Raw genomic sequence first — 23,333 nt, forward strand, 5'->3', positions numbered from 1 at the left:
TCATTTAAACGTTCCTAGTTCCCCGAGGGACCTTACCGTAGTTCTGTGTGGCAGTAAATCCTTGTGAATGCGAAAAAAATTCTTCCCAAATTGACGCAGACCCTTGATGAAGCGCTTGGTTTCCTCCTCGGTCCACTTTTTGTCGATCCCCTTCGTCACCGGGCACTTGAGCAGTGCTTCTAGTGCCTTTCCGGCGTCGTATCCAGAATCGTGTAACTGTGGGACAGAGGATGGGAATTGAGAATCTAATTCCGAGTATTATAAAACAAGGGATGGCTACTTACAACATCAAAAGCATTAATCGTTGTATCGTCGCGACTAGCTGCCATGCAACCATCCTCCTCGCACATGCCCTGGAACGCAGAGATTGAACGGGCGGCAGTCAGGTACATCAACAGATCGTTGTCAATGTAGATGCCGGGGGTCCATCTCGGATCCTCTAGGTCGCGTTCTTCATCGTCCTCGGAGCGGTAGTTTTCAATTGGTTGATAATCTGGTAATGTTGCCTGTGGCGGATCGAACGAGAATAGAAGTGGATAAGGGAAAGAAATGGGATTAGTCTCCGGATTAATGCACAAATTGGTCTGTTGCATGAATATGAAGCATGAATGGAAAGATGATTCAAGCAATGAAAGCAATGTAATGGCAAGTGTGTAAACTGAATGTCGAGGATTTTTCTAAAACTACATAGGATTAACCAATTGTCCAAAATGCAAGTAATTTTTTATGAGAACTATCCATATGTTGATCTAGTGCAATTTACGGCTTCGGCACCATTTGATTATTCTAGACAAGAATATGTTACATTCTTACAATATTTTTCTATGGAAACACACCAATGAATATATTCAGATATTTGTTTAGTCTTTCAGTTTCACCTCAAAATATTTGAAGTCTGAATAAAGAATTTCATGAGATAACCTTAGCTAAAATAAATACCGTGCAAACTGGGATCTATTTCGAGTTACCGATAATAGAACAACAGCTTAATTCATAGTTGGTTTGCTAGTAATTTTCAACCTTTACAGTCCGTACACCTCTTTCAAAATTTTGACATTCTCCAGGGACGTGGCTTCAATAAAGCGAAGTAAGTAAGTACCAAACGAAAACCTTTGGATAATATCCAGCAGGATTTTCTGGAGGAAACCTCGAGAGGAAATGTTTGTTTGAAAAACCAGAGGAATTGCAGTAAGTATCAACATTCGACTGCTGATGGAGTGATTCCTTTAAGGTGAAGTAGGCCGTCATTGAAACTTGTACGCGTCTTTGATGATTGCTTCTAAATCATGTCACAATTTCGAAGTCTCGAAAACTTATTCCAACAGTCTCATCAGAAAAGTGAACAAACTTACTTTATCGATTCTACGTGTTTCGCAGACGAAATTCTACGCGTTCCACTCTAAACCAATTCGATTTTTCACTTTCAGAACGTTTAATTCCAGATTTACAAAACGGCGTAAGTAAGATTTTCAACTTTCGCAAAACAAAGTGACTTAACCACGAATCAAAACAAAACGCTAGTCGGTTTTACACTGGTACAATAAACGTCGCAAGTAACTGAATAAAACGGCTTATCATTTTGCAATAAAATTGTAGTTGGAAGTAATAGAAACTACCTAGTTTTTGAATGCGAGCTGACTGTATGCAAAGTTTAAGCGATGTACACAGTGAAAAAATGTTAAAAAGTTGATTAATTTTAAAACAGTTTTAGAAGATAGGTTGTGATTTTTCTTAATTATTTTTCTCAAAACCGTATGAAAGTGACTTACGCCGATTTGAAAGAGTACCGTAATCCGGGGTAACATTGATCATTTTTTTCAGTTTTTCTTTAATTTTTCATTTCACAATACAAATGTTACAAGTTTCATATTTTTAAAACAAGTACTGCCACCCACCGCTCCTAGCTATGTACTTTATTTTGTTTTTCGAAAGATTTAAACATGTTTAAATAAATGTTTTAAGTGATTTTTTGATTCAGCTGATATGGGGTAACATTGATCACCCAAGTAAACAACGTTCGCTAATATTGGAAATGTCGTTACTTACTAAAATCAGGGCCCCTGAAGCCGAATATGAAGACCAAACTCTTACAAGTCATTTACTTTTTGAGTTATTTCAAAATTAAAAACACCTTGAACTGCGTAATACGCCTAAAAGTAGGCAATTTCCTCAGGAAATTCTACATTCGTAATAGTATTTAGTTAATGTTGCCTAAATGAATAAACTTATGAAAGATTTGACAACGGAATCGTTTCCGGCGATGCCATTTTTAGTAACACCCGCATTTTCCTTGATCACATCGTCTGCAGAACTCATGTGAGACATGAATTTTCGGTAGTGTCAGTGAAAATGATAGAAATCATTGATTCAAAAAGTTGACAAATTTGCGCATGAACTAAACGCAATTTTGGCAAAAACCTTAATTATCATTAGCTTATGAATATACGAAAGAGAGGCACCATTCATGGTTCGAAAATGCTTCATCAATAAATCTTTATTTGAACGTTTAACAAGATGAGTCATCTCGATCAATGTTACCCCGCTGATCAATGTTACCCCGGATTACGGTAATCGAGAAGTGATGAAACTCGGTTGATATTGCACTGACGTAGCCGAAAAAATATCAGCATTCTCTCTGCATGTAAGCGCATATGGTTATACTTTTCCCGGTCATTATTAACTATACGGACTGAGTTTTATTACTTTGAAATTGCAAGCTACTATGTCAACATGGCTGCCAAAACGATTGACGGCTACTTAGCCTTAAACACCAGTCACTTCTGAATATATTCCTGATCGAAGCTTTTTTAGAATCCTGTATTTCTGAACAAATGTTTGGAGTATCCTTGAAACATTTTCTCGAGGATTTTGTTACGGAATTCCTGAAGAAACTATGGAAGAGCGTCTCTTGAACCTCTGAAACCATTGTCCTTATAGGAGAGTCTTTAGAGGCCTTTCATTAGAAATAAATAGAATGAAAATATAATTGCTAGACTTGCAACAAAATAGTGATCAAAAAGAGACCTGCTACCCCCCTGATAGAAGATAAAGTTTCCAACAGAGTGAAATGAACTTTTAAAAGCAGTCTCATCTAGGGTTATTTGTACTGGTGTTTCATGGATTAACGATACAAAGTCCTTGTTACTGACAACAGTTCCTACCAATTGAATATATGTTAACAACTACCGAAAAGCTAAACATTACATATAGTTTGCAATTGGATTAGATGGACAAATTGATGTGAAGTTTTGCGAAAAAGTTACACGTCTTCTCAGTGAGAATCGAACTCACGAAACTTCACATCAATTTGTCCATTTAATCCAATTGCAAACTATATGTAATGTTTAGCTTTTCGGTAGTTGTTAAACTTCCACTCGGCTGGTTAGCCGTAAACCACGATTCATAATTAAAAACAAGTGAATATATGTTGTCTAGCAGATGATTAAAGAGTCGGAGTTTACCAATCCGATACACGTGCAGCCAGGACAACAAAAATGAGTACTAACTTAACAAGGATTGTTAAATACTGATAACACAGCGTAACAAAAATGGCATTTTCGCGTGTTTCAAGTAGATTTGGGGTTGCTGAATGCCGTTCTCAGAAATGTCCCTGCACGTCACAGGTCGCCAAAGTTGTCTAAAGCACTGGTTTTATTGATGTTTATTGATTCAGTTTTGCTGCTAGTACAAAGCCCCTTTTTTCTTGAACTAATCTTATAGCAAACCAAGGATAAGACTAGAGTTCCGTTGGATGAGCTAATAACAAACATCAATACACTCTTAAAAATAATGAGTTTTACAAGTGACGTAAACGTTATTATCCTGAATTATTTTGTGACTCAAATACAAATATGACTCAATTTTATGTTTTTGATGACGTATTATGAAATCCACCGGTTTATTAACCTATTTTTACATTAACATAGAAATTAAACAATGTGATTCTAAACTTCGACACTCCTCGCCGTGAAAGTTGAACACAAAACTTAATTTTACGTTTATTAAGGCGTAAAATAGCATGTCCCTCGACCGCATTGACAGCGCCATGAAAATAATCAAGTTTGTTTTCAAACGTGGTCTGTGCAAGACGTCGTCGCGAGTGTTATTTGAGAAAAACGATTAATTTAATGCGTATACTTCAATATATAGCCGTTTTCCACAGCATCCCATGCAGCTCTAATCATCTCGTTCGGGTGGGTCGTGCGGCTGTCAATAAATTGATCCAAAAAGTGTGTGAATATTGTAATTTCTATCATAAATTTCATAGCAAAAGAAAACCTTAGATTTCGTGTGGTGGTGAATTCATGTAGTGATCACAAGAAATGAATGTGTAGTGTGCTCGCTTTTCCCATCGTCAGTTCGTGATAAAATAATCTGTTTGATTTACTGAGAGTGCCTTATTAACATCATGGATTTAAATGATCTGAAGACGAAGTGTATAGTGGAGTAGATCTATTCTCCAAGACCAACACGAGAGTGGGAAATTTTGCAGCTAGATGGTAAGTGAACAAAAATTCTATAACGATTCGTCTCATAGCCAGCACTGATGATCGTACATTCAATTTGCTCAACCATTTTTGCTTGTCACAAGCCAACACACGGCATGGCGTGAAAGTAGATCTCTTTTAACTTACTTTCACGTCATGTCGTATTTTTTTTTGTCTAGTTGAGATCATGTAATTTTCAGAATGAACTTAAATTCGTGTCAAAAGGTTCGCTTCTTTTATGTGCATCTAAGAAGGTTGAATTTTACATGATATTTTCGAAGAGTGTACTATCGATCTGGTTCCTCAGAGATCAAATCGATTATGTTTGATAAGATTCGTGACTTCGCTGAGAAATATGTCTCTATGAAGGGTATAAATAGCGAGACATTTCACATTTTTCCATCAATCTCTAAGGAATGAAAACAAAACTTGTATAGAAATCGATACTTCAATCATTAGTTATCAATGGATATGGCGTAATTTGACATGTACTGTACACTAAGGATACAGGTATTGCTACAATAGATTAAAATAATGGTTGCATTGAATCATTCGAACAGAAAAAAAAGATGGGAGATTTGGTTTGAGATTTCTAACGTTTCATACAATTTATTTTTCACTTACATACAAGAAAAAATACCATGGGCTAGGGAGGTTGAAAAATCTCGTAAAATGTCTTAAGTAATTAATGGACAACCCGTAAAACGTTTATATTTTTTGTCAAAAATTTAGTCAAATCGTTATTACTTTTGAAATTGTGATTGGAAAAATGACTTAAAGATATCTGTCGAAATAACGGTCATCTAGTCACTATTGTTAGTCACTCTATTCTGCATGCTAACCAAATGAAATTGATTCAAAATACTGAGTGATCCGTAATAATGAATTTCAAAAACAAGGACGACATACCAAAAATGACTTGCATTGAGGACATTTTTTCATCAACGATTAGTTGTTAAATCTAGTAGCATCAAAAGATAGTACTACATAATGTTAAGGACAAACGGCGAATGAAAAGTACACTAAAGAAATGCATAAATTAAGTTTCCAAACAATGGCCAATGATACGGAAGGTGCTGCTACAAGCTACCCGAAAGAAACAAGGAAAAGGAGAAACTCACGCACCATAAAGCGATGGAACTTACAAAACAGGCAAATTAAGATAAAGGTGGGAGATAAAATTAAGAGAATGCGCGCGCGTTGAAATAAACTTCCAAGCGAGCTTTCTGATAGGGGTTTATAAGACATGTATGTACTGTGGTTGATGCTACCAAATGTGGGTCGAAGAGACACGGCGGGAACACCGGTGCTGTCATGTGGCAGCACCTTATAACCCGTCATCGTTGTCTCGTCTAGGAACTGAAAATAACAGGTGATTTATTGGCGCGAGATTGGGTTTTTGAATGTGGTGTTAAAAAGTAACCATAATAGCGTTGAAAGATTATGCGATTATGAATGAACAGATATTAACGAGGCGAAACTATAGCACAGACAAACAGACGTAACAGTGATGAAATGTCCATTGACCAGCAAAGGCGCGCATATCGTTTTTCTTCGTGTTTGACGTTTCACACTAGTGCCTTCTTGTGGTCTTGTTGCACAAAAGAATGTTTCAGGCAACATGCTTACCAGATGATGATGATGTGAATTGGGTGATTGGGTGGTCTGTTTGTCTGTGCTATAGCGTAAGTGGTGGGTCGTGCTACTGCTTTCGAATTGGATAAAGGATAATGATCATGCTGATGAAGATGATGATGGGAGGGAAATTATTCAATTGGCAGTCAACCATCATGGAAGGAAATCGATAGGGGGTGACCGAGGGGAAGAGAAGGATAAAAAACAATCTGAAATCAGTTTCGGTTTCCATTTTCTCACACGCGGCTTTCGATTTGTCGATGAGTGTGGGACTCCAGGCTACACATTTTGCCGATCGCAATAGGGAGGCCCCGCACAACTTGGCTTTCACTCAATAAAACTATAAATCAATAAACAACAGAATAAAGAAACTATAAATACAACATGCCTGACAACTGGAACTCAATTCGAACGATACTGCAACGTGTACGGCATACATAGGGGTGCTCTGGGGGAGGTTCATTGCTCTTCGGCTTGAAGAAGTCATTTAACTAATTACCGTCCCTAAAACACTCAAATTAAAATTAATTATTCAACTACTCCGCCATGATTGGTGGTAGACAATGGCCAATCAAAAACGATGTCATTTTCCAATCAATCAAGTGTTGTTTCTACCACTGTATGACATCATTTCAGCTGATAAGCATCTGATTATTGTTGCATTAGTAGGGAAAAAAAAGACTTGTTAACATAGGAAAAGTGATTGATTGGTAGACCGATAACAAAAACCTGTTTTACCAGTTGCATAGAGAAAAACATCTTGTCGAAATATAGTGAAATGTCAGTTTCAATTAAGTCATCCTCATCTGTAAAAGTAAAGGCCCGCTTTTCGTTGCCGTTCCGCTATCATTGCGTTTGGGCCTTAAGCATTAAGGTGCAACATTCCGGAATCCAAACACGGCTGTCACAATGGTCGGTTTGTGCCCCTAATCGCAATTTCAAAGGCAATCAATCTGGAGAAATATTGAACTCGATCTACTTATTTTAAACTTCCTGCTAGTGCACAAAGCTAAAATATATAGGAAATTGTAGAAAAATTGTTGTTAAGATGACAAATCCGTAGACATTTTTTTCAACAAAAATCTCCAGATTTGGAAACTTTGTTTTAAAATCGACGAAAAAAAGAGCATTCAGAACAACATAAATAGTAAATTATTATATAAAAAAATGTTTGATGGACATCCTGCAAACTAAATAAAACTCAAATTGTTCTTTAAATGTTACTAATGTATTAAATTACTATTCCTGTATGTTACTAATGTATTAAATTACTATTCCTGAAGTAAAAACCTTGGATGATGTACAAATTTACAGATATTGAGCCATATCCGGTATTGTGTCCGGTATTGGAAGCCACCTACTATGATTAGCCAATTTGGTACTACATATACATACTGTAACATCATCAAAATGTAATATCAAAATTCGTATTCTTATGTTCAATTTATTTTTGTACGCTACAAAAATGATAATAGTTATCATGAATGGGTAACAAGCTCACATAAAATCAATATTTTTTAAATTCTGAATTTAGTGGCTTAAGTGTCTGGTACTGGGGTTCCCCCTATAAAACAATTTAACTTACTTCTTCACGATACCACCCAGAGCACCCCAATCTACACTGAGATTCAATCTAAAAAAACGTAATTAACTAATTCTAATCGCTGCTCCCCATTCGGGTAGTTCACACACTCGGAAAACCAGCAGAAAAAAAAACATAAATCTCTCTCATTTCCTTTTCAGTCCGACGAAACAAAAACAAATAACGCGTTGTCGGATCGGTCGGTAGGTCCGTCCGATTTACCATCCACTTTACAACACCCACCACCATCATCAAGCTAAGACCGCGCGCTCCGAAAGAAAGTAAACGTTCAATCAAACCACCTAGAACCAATTAAAAGAACCGTTAAAATACTTGAAACTCATTCTTGTTCAATCTGTTTCCTCTGTGGTCCTTCTACACACCAGTGTAATTCCCAACCTTTTTGAAGCTGCGACCCCTTCAAACTTCAGACAGACATCCTGCGGACCCCTCAGAATAAAAGTTCTAGGAATCCTCAAGAGCTAATTTCTGGATGTTAAAGGGTTATGGAGAAATCTGCCTCGTATTCCGCCTAAGCCTTGGGATTTACCAAAGAACTCAGAAAGTGGTCAAGGATTTCTGCCAGAAATCTGACAAAAACCAGAAACGTCAAATAGATACCTCCAGGTGCAATATTAGTAGTTATATCTGGAAGCAAACCACGTAGCGAAATTTAAAATAGCTTGCAATGGCTTCGCGACCTCCTTGAGGACTCTTCACGCCTTCCTAGGGTCCACGGCGCACCGGTTGGGAAACCCTGCTCTACACTGTACAGTGCATCCGTTTACGGAAAGCAATGGGGGCAATAAGAAACAACTTCTCAATGATGGGCCTTCACGTTTACAAAACAAGATCGCGGCCGCGGCGGGAAAATTCGACAAATAAAGACACATTGGGATCGATCCACTTGGAGAGCGACATGGGTTGTATTTTTGACGAATTTAGCGGCTCCATGCTAGAACACAGTTGACTTGAATTGCACTCACACCAAGTGGAAGTAAAATGAGACGAGAAGCGTAAACAAGTTACTTTTGTAACCAAAGTGGCTCAGTAGCCTACTGGATAAAGCACTCGTCCAAGCATACAAGAGTCGAGAGTTCAAATCCCACTCGAGCACGTGGAATTTTTTTCCGTGATCGTATTCAAAGCACGATCAAAGCAAGTGAAGAGAAATATACCATCTGTGTCGGTATGTTTCGCTGTATCTGTATGTTTCGCAAATGGTAGTTAAGCATTGACTATTCGGAAATTTTGTCCAATTTGTTATTATTGTTATTCCTTTACGTGTTAATCAACGTCACCTTTCCCATCGGTTTTCATAGAATAACTTTTTTTTCACAAATGTCAGATTGTTTTGCGGTCTTCGGCAATATTCTTTATCGTAAAAATGTCTATCGAGGACTGTTCTATAGAGGTCAATAGAGAATTTCTATAGAGGTCAATGGGCGTACCGTAATAAATCCCATATAAACTTTGAACGGCTGGCCTGGCGCAAAAATATAGTTTAACCGATCGAGCTGAAATGTTGCAGTTGTTATTAATGCAATTCAAAAAGTGAGAATCTGAGTTTTATCATACACTAACGGACAACACTTATCTACTATATTGAACACATCTGTAAATGTAAAATATAATCAAAATCGAAGACTTTCATGAAGAATAGGCATGATTGCACATAATTTCGAATCATTATCGATGGAATTTGTCATAAGGGCGGGCTTGTAGCCATCCCTATCTTTCTATTTTCTATCTTCCTATCTTCCTATCTTCCTATCTTCTTATCTTCCTATCTTCCTATCTTCCTATCTTCCTATCTTCCTATCTTCACATTTGCCTATCTTCATATCTTCCTATCTTCCTATCTAACTATTTTCCTATTTTACTGGCTTCTTAGCTCCCTATCTTCCTATTTTCCTAGCTTCCTAGCTCCCTACCTTCCAAATCGAAGACTATCATGGCTTCTTAGCTTAATAGCTTCTTAGCTTCCCTAGCTTCTTATCTTCCTATCTTCCTTTCATCCTATCTTCCTATCTTCTATCTTCTACAGGGTGGCTACTAAATTTCCATTTTGAAATTCCCGTTTTTTCCCGGTATAGTTTCCACAATTTTCCCGGTTTTTAATATTGCTAATTAAAGGTATTGCAACTCAACTTTTAATATTTCGATTTTTTTATCTTCATGAAAATCCTGTAGAGCAAATAATTTTAAGGTGAAAATTATTTTCAAACACTTTGTGGATTTGTTAAAAAAAAGACCTATTCGGAATTGTTTTCAAAAATAAATATCAGGATTAAATAACTGAAGAAAAATTTTAATTCAATATGTTTTAAAACCAAAATCTCCTAAAAGAATTAATTTAACTTTGATTCTAAACTTCGTGTAAATTAGTTAGAGAATAGTTAAAAAAATGTTACCTCTGATAGTAGTGAAAATACTAATAGCTATTTATGCAACAAGTTTCAAAATGATGATTCTTCCAGCACGAATTATACATTTATCCAACGAGGCTTTCCAATTTGGATAATTACAATGGATACTGAAAAAAAATTGTTTTAGCTGGTTTTTTTTTTCTAAAAGCAAGATGAAACAAACACACTCAATCTGTTCGGTAAAAATAACTGGGTTTTGGAACTACCGAAAGTCAGTAAACTAAAAAAAATGTCAGAAATCGAAAAGCAGAGATTTTTTACTGAAATTTTGTCGAGAGCTTTCTTTTTATATCATATATCGGTACAAAATAAAACATGGTGAAATTTGCTTTTCAATTACGCGTGGCGACAGTTTTCATTTTACTGACTTTTTCGGTAGTTCCAAAACCCAGTAAAATTTTACCGACCCCAGTAATATAATCTAAGTGTGAAGTAGGAATCCAATCGTTGAAATTTGTCATGCATTCCAATAAAAGTTACAAATGCTGAAGTACAATAATTATATTCAAACATAACGATTTTATACAACCTATGATTTGTAGATATAGAGCTAGAAAATATTCGTTCCAAACTATTTTCCCGGTGACCATCTCAAATTTCCGATTTTCCCCGTCTTTTTTCCCGGTTAGGTGGCCACTCGGCTTCCATTCTAGTCTTCTATTTTCTAGGTCCCCATTAAAGCCATTTTGAAGTTACAACTTGTAACATTAACTTGACATGTGTGGGGCCCTTTCCTTCTTCAATTCAACTTGAATTCTACATATCCAGTAATGCTAGCTTTATATACACTGTTTATATGCATAAATTGCAGCTTGCGTAGCATGGTTACTTTGGTATGACTCGAGAGATGATTGGAATGACTGTAAGAGTAAATGCTTAAATGAAATGGTGGAAGAATTGGAGAAAATTTTTTTTGAATAAATCCTGGTATAATTCCTAGGAAAACTTTTAGAGTTTTCCCTGTAATAATTACTGAAGCTTATAGAAGAAATTGCATAAAGAAATCCCTGAAAGTAACCAGAGGAAATCTCTGGAGAAATAACTAGACGAATACATAACGCTTTTCCTCGAGGAATGTATGAAAAAATCTTGAATAACCAGTGTAATTATCACGTAACAGTCTCTAGGGTGCCGGTGCCATTAGTGGACCACCTAAGCTATAAAAAATCATAACAAAATAACGAAAAGCCTTAACAGAGATCTTTTGGCGTCAACAGAAAGATTTCAACCTCTACTATATGGGAAAAATATAAAAAGAGTGATAAAACTAATATTTTAACATACAATCGCTTGAGCCACTATTGATACACGTGTTCCAGTAGTTGCGCTAGTGCTCCAGTAGTAGACGTTCGGCAATGATACAAGGAAATTTAAACAAAATGGTAATTTTTTACATAGGTTTAACATTTTTCCCTCGGAACAGCAATTAATATCTATCGAATGAAGCATAAAGATCATCTCTAGGGCTTTACTTCATTTTTATACATCCATTTTAAAAACTGCTTCAATCCGTTGATCCACTACTGGAACACGACGGCTACTACAGGTATACCTCGATTTAGTGGACAATATAATTTAAAAAATGTACATGAAATCGAATTGTCCATAAAATCGAGGCAAATTTTTTTTCACTATTTTACAATTTCTTGTTCTTAAAAGTTCATATTAATGCAATGTTATTGATATAAAAATTTTTTTTCATACAAAGCTCAACATTACACAATTGGGGGTTTTCATCATTTTAGCGCTTTTAATAAATAACGCCTTAATTATGCTTCCTAGCGTTTTGGTGTCTTCTAGAAAGTTTTTCAGTAAGTTAATGCGCTCCTTTTGATGTATTTAGCATTTTGATCTATCCTCCTAAAAGTGATATAGAAAATTTATTTTTTTGAAATTTTCAATATACAGGGTTGGTGTCTTCACAAAAGTTGTAGAAAAGACTATTTCAAGCAAATTTGTCGAAGACAACAAGTTCATAATTTCATTACTTTTAAAAATATAATTTATTTTTCGGGGAAGAACCCGTATAACCCAACTAACAATTCAGAGCCACAAACAAGCATGCATGTTTAATTATTGTTCAATAATGGTAATGACAGCTGAATAAAAATGTTGCTCTATAAAGAGCTGAGGAGGTGCTTTTTAACACAAACTTAGATCAATGTTCAACGTTATGCATTAGAATGAACAAAAGTTGAATCGCCACTTATTAAACGTTTCCAAAGATTCTCATTCGACTAGTGAATATTGTTTTACTAATGAGCTGAACAAGACATGTTTCCCCCAATTAAAAAGCTAATATTCCACTAAACAAATGTATATGTATAAAACGATATTCAGAAGACGAACTAACGTTTTACTTGCATCGCACTTCAGCTATTTCCACATGTTTAACAAAAGCATGAATAAGAGCTGAATAAGTATCTTATAAAATCCTAATTCAGCTTCGGTATATTATAAGAACAGTTGATCCAATAGAGGCCAAAATGACGATTAACAAACACATTGTTCAGTAATAAATAAGCCTTGTAAAAGCGATCACACTATAGCTAAATTTCATAAATGGACAAAATATCCGAAATGCGTGTTGAGTTCCGAATGCATTTCAAAGCTTATAACTTATGAATTCTCAAAATTTTTTAAATAGTCGTTCAGAAAATAAACATGGTCAGCCTCCAGAAATGTAGGATTATTTTGAAAAACAAACATTTGAGCTAAGTATTCCTAGTAGGAGCGAAGTACTGACAAACAAAGCGTGATATTGACTTGATTGACATAATAGATCTGAAGACAACATCAAAATTTTGTTTGATTTTTGTATGTAGTTAATTTTACAAATCGTTTCCAGATCTTTTACATATTATATCTCTCAGGTTATTATGACTTTCTACTATCCATATTATAATTAGCTATTGCTAAGCTTTTTTCGCCTGCTCGGGATGTTGCTCCGTACAAGAAAAGTGGACATTTCTTTGACAGAATTGATTAAATAAATATCTAAAGCAAGCTACATTTAAAATGACATTTCTTCTCAACTGAATAGTGCGATCTAGGAAAAATGATTTACTTGGCCATTTCTGGAAAAAATCCCACTCGTCAAGATATTCGAACATTTTTCTATTCAGGCGCATAGTCCTCAGAACACTTCAAATGATTTAAATATATTCATAATAGGTTTATGAAAAATACAAATCAATAATATAATTAATAAATAAAAATATAATTTATAAAATAAATGAATTTCAATTTAAGTTAATGAATCATTAAAATTGAAGTTTTGATCAAACTAAAAATTATTATGAAATCAAAAATAATGTTTATTTACACTAAGTGAAATCAGTCTGAAATGATTAAGGTGAAGATGCATCGAAGCCAAACCTCAAATTTTCAAGAACATGAATCTAGAGAACTAAACATCCGTTCAAGCTGAAAACTTAATCGATTGGTCACCACCAGCGTGTGACCAATCGATTAGGTTTTCAGCTCGAACCGCTGCTTAGTCTGGTTCTCTAGATTTGTGCTCTAGAAAATTTGAGGTATGGCTTCGATGCATATTCACCTTAATCATTTCAGACTGATTTCACTTTGTGTAAATAAACATTATTTTTGACCATCATTGACATATATGTTCTCACTGTGCGCTAAAAATAGCCGGCTAAACTCAGCTTGGATCAGCACTAAACAGCAGCTGAATAATATGCTTGTTCAGTTGTTGATTAGCGTACCATGTGTTGATTAGACGATGTCGGATAGAAGCTCAAACAAGATCAATATTCAGCTGTGAGAGGTTTATATTTTGCACTGGACAAATCATTCATCAATTCTAGGATGGCGCAGATGGCAAGGCATACCGCTGACGATTGGAAGGTCTCGAGTTCGAATCCAGTATCCAGGCGATTTTTAAATATGGTATCATATCAAGATAATTGTGTACAGTACATTTTAATTGAAGCGCCTGAAAAATATTTTTTTGTTTTTTATTTGTTTATAATTATTTTTGGACCAGTCGTATATATCCTAGTTTTCCCTTCTTCTTCTTATTGTTTATGTTGAGCATTTTGCACTCTCATCTGTAGAACATTAGTTAGAAATATTATGGTATGACCCATATTTTATTTGATGCTCATCAAACATCGTATCACAATTAAGATGATATAGATATTAGTTGTGGGGCCAGCCTATTCGGGTATTGGGATAATGATAAATATAAATCATCATGAGTGGTACTATGAAAATTGTATTTTGTACAGAATGCCACTGCTTTACACTCAGTATGCTCTTGACAAACAAGATCTGTTAGCGTTGGACCGATATTTTAAAGATAAGATGTACGTATAAAAGGCAATTTACACCGACTTCAGCCCAAAGCTGCACAGACTGGACGATCACAAGCATTAGGCAACGGACAACACAAAACACCCAGTAGCCCAATTATCAATTTTACGTTTGACGAAAAGTTTCCACCGACTGGAGCGGGAATCGAACCCACACTTCATGGCACAATACGAATCGATCCCACACCCAACGACACAATGCGCTTTAATACCTGACGACACTAATCGCACGGACACGAGACCCACATTCTGAAGCTGTATTTGAAAAAAAAGTTGGAATTGTGGAAAACTCTTGGAGGGAAACTTGAAAAACTTAATGTAAACATCCATCTGTAATACTGAAGAATGATGCAAAATCGTTAGAGTACTCTGTTGAGAAATCCTTGCTGGATTGGGCAACTCTGCCTTCTTTGAGAAAATTTGAAGAGCTCTTGGATCAATTTCTTAACCCCCTAAAATCTACAAATGAGAAATTTATAATAGTGGAATTTTATGAACAATCCTAAGAATAAAAGGATGACCCAAAATAATTTCTATTCGTGCAAATCACAAGAGACTTAGTTCTATAAATATTGAATTCGTGAATGGCGACATGTTTAAATTTATCGTTTATTTATGTTTATTTATGGTTGGGACAAAATCCAAAAAGAAAGCACTTGAATGTCAAAAAAAAAACGGCTGAGGAAGTCACACTGAAGTATTTATTTTCAAACCACTCTAATCTTGTAAAGCTTTGTAGAATATCTTCTATCTAAATAAAAATGGAGTGATGTTTGTATGTCACGAAATGGCTTCCGAACGGGTCAACCGATTTGAATGATTATTTTTCCGATTTGTTCGTTAAGTGTTCCGACGTGCTTGTGTATTTAAAAATCCCAGGATATTCACCGGGAGAGTCGAAAAAATGAGCGTGAACGTAACTGTCATTTTGTATGGGACGATTCATAGCGTTTTTCAAAAGCCTACTTGATGGCAAGACGAAGTTTGCCGGGACCACTAGTTTAATAATACATATGTACCATTTTGCAACAAAATCGGACCCAGGCACTCTATATGCATAACGCAAAGTCCTTAAATATAATTAATTTACATAACGCATGTTTAGAATTGGGTAAACATTAAAAAAAATATAACATGAAATTTCAATGTCCATAAAATCGAGGTAAAATGTACATAAAATCGAAGTACATAAAATCGAGGGTCCATATAATCGAGGGTCCACTAAATCGAGGTATACCTGTACTGGAGCAAGAGAGCAAATTTTTTGCATAAATTTAATTATTTATAAGACTTTTTGATAAAATAAAAAGCTGAAATATGGCAAATCGACTAAACTAGAGACGATCTATCCACCAAAAATAACACATGTAGTGATTATCGAAAAATGTTCGTTTTATTCCATAGTCCAATCTACTGGTACATTACAACGATTGGTACCGGCACCCTACATGTTTTTTTTTTTCTAGAACCTATTAAATTTGGCATCAACATTCAGGAGGAAGAGGAAAAGAAAGTGATGTTATAGTCCATTTTGATGAAAAAAAAACAGACTTTAAAGAGCTATCATTAAGAATCGAGATTTTTCGAAGAGTGGTATTGAAATAGTTACTAATTTCAAACAAGAGACCTGAAAATTTGTTGCCGAAAGGTGATTCAAAAATGATTTTCATACTAATTTCTGATGTCTTTCAAAAATACTTCCAGACACCAACAATTTTAAAAATAATATTCTGGTTTAATTTGTAATGTAGATTGAGTATATGTTAATAATTGTGTACCTAAAAACCCAATTCAGGTTCGTCTCTAATCATTTTAAAAAAAATACAAACATTTGAACCTCATTTTCTTACAAAACCTTCGAACGAATTTCTTTAAAAAAATGGTTTTTGATCTACTTTAAATATAAATTATCATCCAATGTAGTATAAAATGATTTCTTGCTTGTTTTTTTCCGCCTTATGAAGGAATTAATGTCAGAGACAGGTATTCTAAAGACTGCAACTCACAACTTGAATTTTGACAAGTTTCTGAGTCCTTTCCCATGGAATAAGAACCGTAAAACCGAATAAATTCTTCCCACTCGCGTACATCGTACATCGCTGCCCGTCTTTGGGTCTTTGCTCGCGCTCTTCGCGCCCGCAGTATTACTTATTGGCTAATTATACACTGTGAAAAATTTGAACAATTTAAAATTAATTACAGTGCGCGGGGAGCTACAACAGCACAAGAGCCACCGCCAGCGGCCCATTTGGAGGAAGCGGAGAAGTGGGTAGTAGCTCGCGGCTTATAGAGCGCTTTGGGGCAATAAATTTCCGAACAACAATAACAACACGACGGACGACGAAAGACGGGGTAACAATCGAAATACGTTTGTTTGGTATTTTTTAGATGGATGCCTTATTGGTTTCTGCTTCGGAAGGGGTTTCCTGAGAGGTGTATTACATCAAAATTGTATTATGGTTCTATCAAAATTTGTTACAAATCACAAATTGCATTTTTTGGGTAAAAGCATTCTGAATTGACACAGGTAATTATAACACAGTTCAAACATGATGAGTTATTATAAATAAGATTTGTTTAAATTAACAACATTTTTCTTTAAATAAATAGTATAAAGAATTGACAAATTTTGTTATAATTAAGGTGAAAATAAATGGAAGCCAAACCTCAAATTTTCAAGAGCACAAATCTGGAGAACCAAACATCCGTTTAGGCTGAAAACTTAACCGATTGGTCACTAACTGGTGGTAACCAATCGATTAAGTTTTCCGCTCAAACTGGTGTTCGGTTCTCCAGATTTGTGCTCTTGAAAATTTGAATTTTGGCTTCGATTTATATTCACCTTAAATTATGGAAATAACGCTATGATTTATTTTTTTGATTATTTGTTATTTAAATTGTAACAACTCTGTTAAATGTAGTGAAAATTTTGTTAAAAAAACGTCCTGACTGAGTAACAAAGACTGTTACAATTCGGTTGTAATCCACAAATCGGGTTGTGGTGCACAATGGGAACCACTTCCATCATTTGAATTTTATTTACATTATGTGTGTACAATAAGCTTTCATTGGGTTCGTCTTTTTTTCTGTTTCAAGATCGGATCGAAACGCATCGTTGATGAGCACAGCGCGCGTACGTCAATCGACAATTTATTTACCGAACGATCATCAAACGGTAATTGAACGATGATCATTCGATTACACTGGATTATTTTTCTTTTACGTCATGGAAACTTAAGGGGCCTACCTTAGCTTTGAGGTCTGCACAGCGAAGTGAAAATCGCGGAAATATCATATGAGATAAAATAATGCGAATGTTTGTATTCTGTGCTCATATATACAATACGAGCATCGCAATAATTGAAGCTGCTTACTTTTTCAAAATCGGGAAAAGAGTTTCTATTTGTTACAATGACATTCTCAGGTTCTCAGTAGACATTTTCTACACATAAAATTAAGGGTAAGGTCATCTCAACCCATGCATCAACATCAACATGCTTTCCCTTCCCAAAAATATTCCATCACAAGGTTGAAAAAATCATAAATTAAATGAATCCATCAAGAATCTCAGATTTTTTTTATGAGCTGATAATGAGCAGCGTACTATTTAACTTTTAATAGAGTGCAAAACAACGCAGCACAGAATCGCTCTCCAACTTATATTTCAACTTTACCACATAAAAAGGCCTGAAAAAGAGCCATTCGACAAATCAACAACGACAGCAACGGCAGCACGTGTTTACATGCCTTTATGGACTTGTATCTCATCGCACATATTGAAAGCGAAGCAATGAAAAATTGCCACAGATGAAAGATTAGCGACGATTGCGCTGGTCTGAACCGTGTGCTGCTGCTCTCTCGTGGAAGTGTATTTGATTTTTTTTCTGTTCCCTGCCTTTGCTCAGTTTTTCACGGAACATGCGATACTTATCTGCAGTTTTTTTTTTGCACACAAGAAGAGCTGAGAATCATCATCTTGCGAGTAATTTGTTATCACACTGGCAGGGCTGGTTGCGGATGATGATGATGAGTGTCGCCTTCCTTAGCCGAGTGGTTGTGTCCTTTGCTAAGTACAACATCCAAAGTTATCTTTGAAACTTGTAAATTTCATCGCCCTTTGAAAAAAAAGTGGGCCTGACTTTATCATTCTGATGTTCGATGTTCGCCCTTTGAAAAAAAAAGTGGGCCTGACTTTATCATTCTGATGTTCGATTACTGTAGTTGCCAATGCTTTCCAAAGTTAAATCTCCAATAGAAAGTGTAAAAATAATTTTTCTTTGACATTTTTTGACTCTGATTGGAAAACTCCAATTTCTTCGCACATTTACTCACACAAATATGCTGTTGCAAATAAAATGTGAACTCGTGAAACTTCTGTTCTAGTAAGTGAGTATTTTGCTACATTACTCCTTAGCGATAAATGGAATTTTTACTAACAAATTACAATGAATGCCTAAACGCCAAAGATTTTTTAGAAACTTATAAATTGTGCGAGGAGAGGAATGGGATAAAAAAACGTGAAAGAAAAGCTTCAGTTCTCAAAACTCAAATAAAAAATAAGATTGGACATTTAACGTATAATAAATTGGAAAGCAAGTCTTCAAAAATGAGTATCTTCTGAGCTGTAAATGTTGAATTAAATTTTCATTTGTAGCAAAAAACATTTTACATTACGTATACATTTTATCAAAAATTACGGTGACAAACCTAACAATCTGAGCAAAACTAGTCTTAAATGCTGTGTTTTGAGTCAATCAAATAAATATAGTCAACCTAATTGCATCCAACACTTTAATGCTTCCAGTGGACCATTTTGTCTCTTGAAAGAAGCACCACTTTAGACAATGGACCAGCACTCAACGCTCTGTCGACACAATCGGAAAACGTTCCTCATGAAAAGTTTTCCGGATGAAGTGGGAATCGAAGTAACACTCCTCAGCACAATGCTTGACGACACTGTGCGGTAGGCCTTAAATTCTAAAAACGAGTTCAAAAGTTCTCAACAATGAATGTTCCAATAACAGTCGATGAAAACAGATATAATTTAACAACTACCGAAAAGCTAAACATTACATATAATTGGCAATTGTATTAGATGGACAAATTGATGTGAAGATTTGCGAAAAAGTTACACGTCTTCTCAGTGAGAATCGAACTCACGACTTCCCGATCTCTAGTTGGGGCGCGTTACCACTACGCCATGAGAGGACTCATGAACGCAGAAGTTAACCTGAATTCGATTTCAGCTCAATAATCATGTGGTTCTTTTTCGCAAAGTGCATCTCTTTCGGAAGAATTAGATGCCCATCCAAACACAACGCTTTCTATATATATCCAATGCCTAGCCCGAGAGCGCATTGTTTTTTAGGTATAGGAATAGCACACTACACTAGCCAGCAACTGCGCTGGCTGAGGTTTCTATTGTATGGGCTTCCAATGGGTCGCGACGCTGGCTAGTGTAGTGTGCTATTCTGCCCATACTCGCAAAACAGTCCCATATTCTATGGGATTTCCTATATAAATGGGACTATTATGCGAGTATGGGCAGTATTCCTATACCTAAAAAACAATGCGCTCACGGGCTAGGCATTGGATATATATAGAAAGCGTTGTGTTTGGATGGGCATCTAATTCTTCCGAAAGAGGTGCACTTTGTGAAAAAGGACCACGTGATTATTGAGCTGAAATCGAATTCAGGTTAACTTCTGCGTTCATGAGTCCTCCCATGGCGTAGTGGTAACGCGCCCCAACTAGAGATCGGGGAGTCGTGAGTTCGATTCTCACTGAGAAGACGTGTAACTTTTTCGCAAATCTTCACATCAATTTGTCCATCTAATCCAATTGCCAATTATATGTAATGTTTAGCTTTTCGGTAGTTGTTAAACTTCCACTCGGCTGGTTAGCCGTAAACCACGATTCATAATTAAAAACAAGTAGATATAATTTGTTTAACCCGTATAGGCCTGAGTGAAAGCAAAAATACTAAAACCCTCATCGCTCAGCGAATACGTAACGGATTCAAATAATATTTTATAAGTATACTGGCTCACATATCTAGTTTCAAAAAGTGGCCAGAGGAAATCGGGTATATTCCTGAGGGCGGATTTATTCCAGTGGGTCACTGGGTCAAGTCGGGTAAAAAAGGGCGATTTTTTGGGACATGAAAAGTTAACTTTATTTTTTTGTAACGGCAATAATTTTAATTTGCATAAATCATTAAGATCTGATAATCAACATCCCAAACAAAGAGTTTTTTACCGTTTAGAGAGTACCAGATGTGGCTACTCGGACTTAATGCCCGGAAGAATCGGCTATAGATTTTTTGGATATTAAACCGTTTCAATTCTTTTGAAGTAGAGATCAAACATAGCAGGTCACTGAAAAGCATTCCCATAATCTTGACACAGATGTTTAGATACAAATTGACCACTTTATCGTAAATTTGAGGCACCCGGGGACACGAAAATGATCATTTGAAGGATTAAACAAATGCAATACATAAGGTTATCCAATTAAATCATTTCTCAAAAGTTCTACACTGATGCGTTTTACTTAAAACTCCTTGGTATAGTGGCCACATTATAGACGATTCCGGAAATTATCTGTGACTTGAAATTTGCCTACATACAAGGGCACAAAACCACGACACCCTTTTCACCCGACCTGACCCAGTGACCCACCGGAATAACTCCGGCCAGAGGAACATTTCCAAAATCCTCTGACCACTTTAAGAAACTAGATATGTGAGCCAGTATACTGACAAAATATTATTTGAATCCGTTTAGTATTCGCTGAGTGGCGAGGTTTTAAGCAGTTTTGCTTTCACTCAGGCCTATACGGGTTAAAAGACGTCGAAGAACAGTTTTCTTAAAAACGAGTCAACACTTATTTTCGAAAATTTGAGAGGTTTTCTAAGATAATGGGAAGATTACAAATTTAATCATGAGTTAACTTGCGGCGCCCCTGAAGAAGTGCTACGGCGCACCAGGGCGCCGCGGCGCACAGTTTGGGAAGTACTGCCCTAGGAGTCCATCCAGGTATTCCTCCAAGAATTCATCAAGGTATCTCTCCAAAACAATCTTCAGAAAAGAAGTGTCTGGAAAAAAAATCTTGCAGGAATTCTTGGATGAATTCTTGAGAATATTTCTGAAGTACATAATTACTGACTGAATTCATGGGAAAATTTCCAAAGAAAATTTTTAGATCAATTCTTGGACGAATCCCCGAAAAAATATATATCCAGAAGAATTATCTAGAAAAAATGTCTGGGTAAATCCCTGGAGGATTACCTGAAAAATATTTGAAGTTTTTCCTGTAGCGATTTCGTTGAGATTCCTCTGGGAAAATTCATAGAGGAAACGCTTAAAGAATTCGTGAAGTAGTTACTTGTATAATCCCTGGAGGAATTCCTGAAAAAAATCTCCGGAATGATTCCTGGAGGAATTGGGGAAAACCCTGTAAATGTCCTTAGAGGAATTCGTGGAGGGATTTCTGGAGTAATGTTTTTAGTAATCCTAGAAGAAGTTGTTCTGGTGTAATCCTTGTAGAAATTCCTGAAGAAATCCTTGGGGACAACTCTGCAAGAATACCTGTAGAGATTTTTTGGAAGAATCTTCGGAACAGTCTCCAGAAGAACTCCTGGAGAAATCTCTGGGGAAGCATCATGAGAAATCGCTTGAAAAATCCCTGCAAGAATCCATGGAGGAATGCCTGTACAAGCTGCTGGAGAATTCTTGAAAAAAAAAAATCTGGAGGAATTTCATTAAAAAAATAACCTATGGAGGAATCACTGGAGGCATTCCTGCAGGAACTCCTTAAGAAACTCCTTGTGCAATCTCTAGAGGAATCCCTGTAGATATATTGCTGGAGGAACTTTGGAATAATCCTTGGTGAAACTCGTGAAGAAGCTTCTGGTATAATTCCTACAGGAATTGCTAAAGGTACTTTTGGAGTCCTATCTGAGCCGGTCCGAAAAAATGCAGGTTATGAAATGTTCTTTCTAGAGGAATCTCTGGCAAAATTCCTAGTGGAATCCCTGGAAAATCGGATGAATTTATTTAACATCCCTGGAGAAATCTTCGAAAAAAATCCAGGATAAATGTCTCAAAGAGACTCTGGAGATATTTTTTCCGACACCAATGTTTTCATTATCAATCGGAGTAAATTGTTTTCCTTTTGTACTGAACAACATTCTACGGTTGCTATACAACGCAAGTTCGGTGAACCAACAAGTTTGAATGCACGAATATGTTCCTATGAAATGTTTGCTAGTAGTTCGTGCACATATTACACAGTTCGCGCAAACATTCGTGCAACTTGCACAAATGTTCGTGCATTGCACGCATTACCGATTTTGCAGTCATTTTTAACCAAATATAAAGGATCTTGTACTCAAAATTATTGTCAAGGCTTATATATTCTAAATCCCACTAAAAATCTAGGTTCGATTAAATTTCGCAGCTCATATTTTAGAACAATTATTATCCAAGTCGTTGTTATCAACGTGGGGTTCCCATGACAAATTCTTGGGTTCTTGGTGGAGTCTCGGGAAAGTGGTCAATTCCTATCATTAGATTGAACCATACCATGAGATACATCAAACTATTCAGAATTTCATAGAGAATTCATTAGAGATGTCTTCAGTTGTCTAAGGTAATATTGACCACCTAGTGGTTTTGTAGGGGTTCCGGAATTGCAGGATATGAATAGAACTTTAAGGGGGCAGGATCCGTCATTGATTTCGGAATTTTCAAAAGCAGTTTTTTCGTTCAAAATCAAGAAGTTTTACAGAAAAATGTGTTCACTGTACTCTATTCTCCAACCGAAACACAGTGAACACATTTTCATTGAATAATATTTAATTTTG

General features: G+C 36.0%; 1 protein-coding gene across 1 annotated transcript in view; it reads right to left on the reverse strand.

Moving 5' to 3' along the window:
* Positions 1-23,333, reverse strand: part of LOC5576770 (arginine-glutamic acid dipeptide repeats protein) — a 198,595-nt gene that overhangs the window by 44,714 nt on the left and 130,548 nt on the right. Inside the window, exons 5-6 of the mRNA XM_001662807.2 lie at positions 285-506; positions 37-216 (exon numbers count right to left, since the gene is read on the reverse strand). Of these exons, the coding sequence (XP_001662857.2) occupies positions 37-216; positions 285-506 (402 nt within the window). The remainder of the gene's footprint in view (positions 1-36; positions 217-284; positions 507-23,333) is intronic.

Source organism: Aedes aegypti, chromosome 2, assembly GCF_002204515.2.
Source record: "Aedes aegypti strain LVP_AGWG chromosome 2, AaegL5.0 Primary Assembly, whole genome shotgun sequence".
NCBI lineage: Eukaryota > Metazoa > Arthropoda > Insecta > Diptera > Culicidae > Aedes > Aedes aegypti.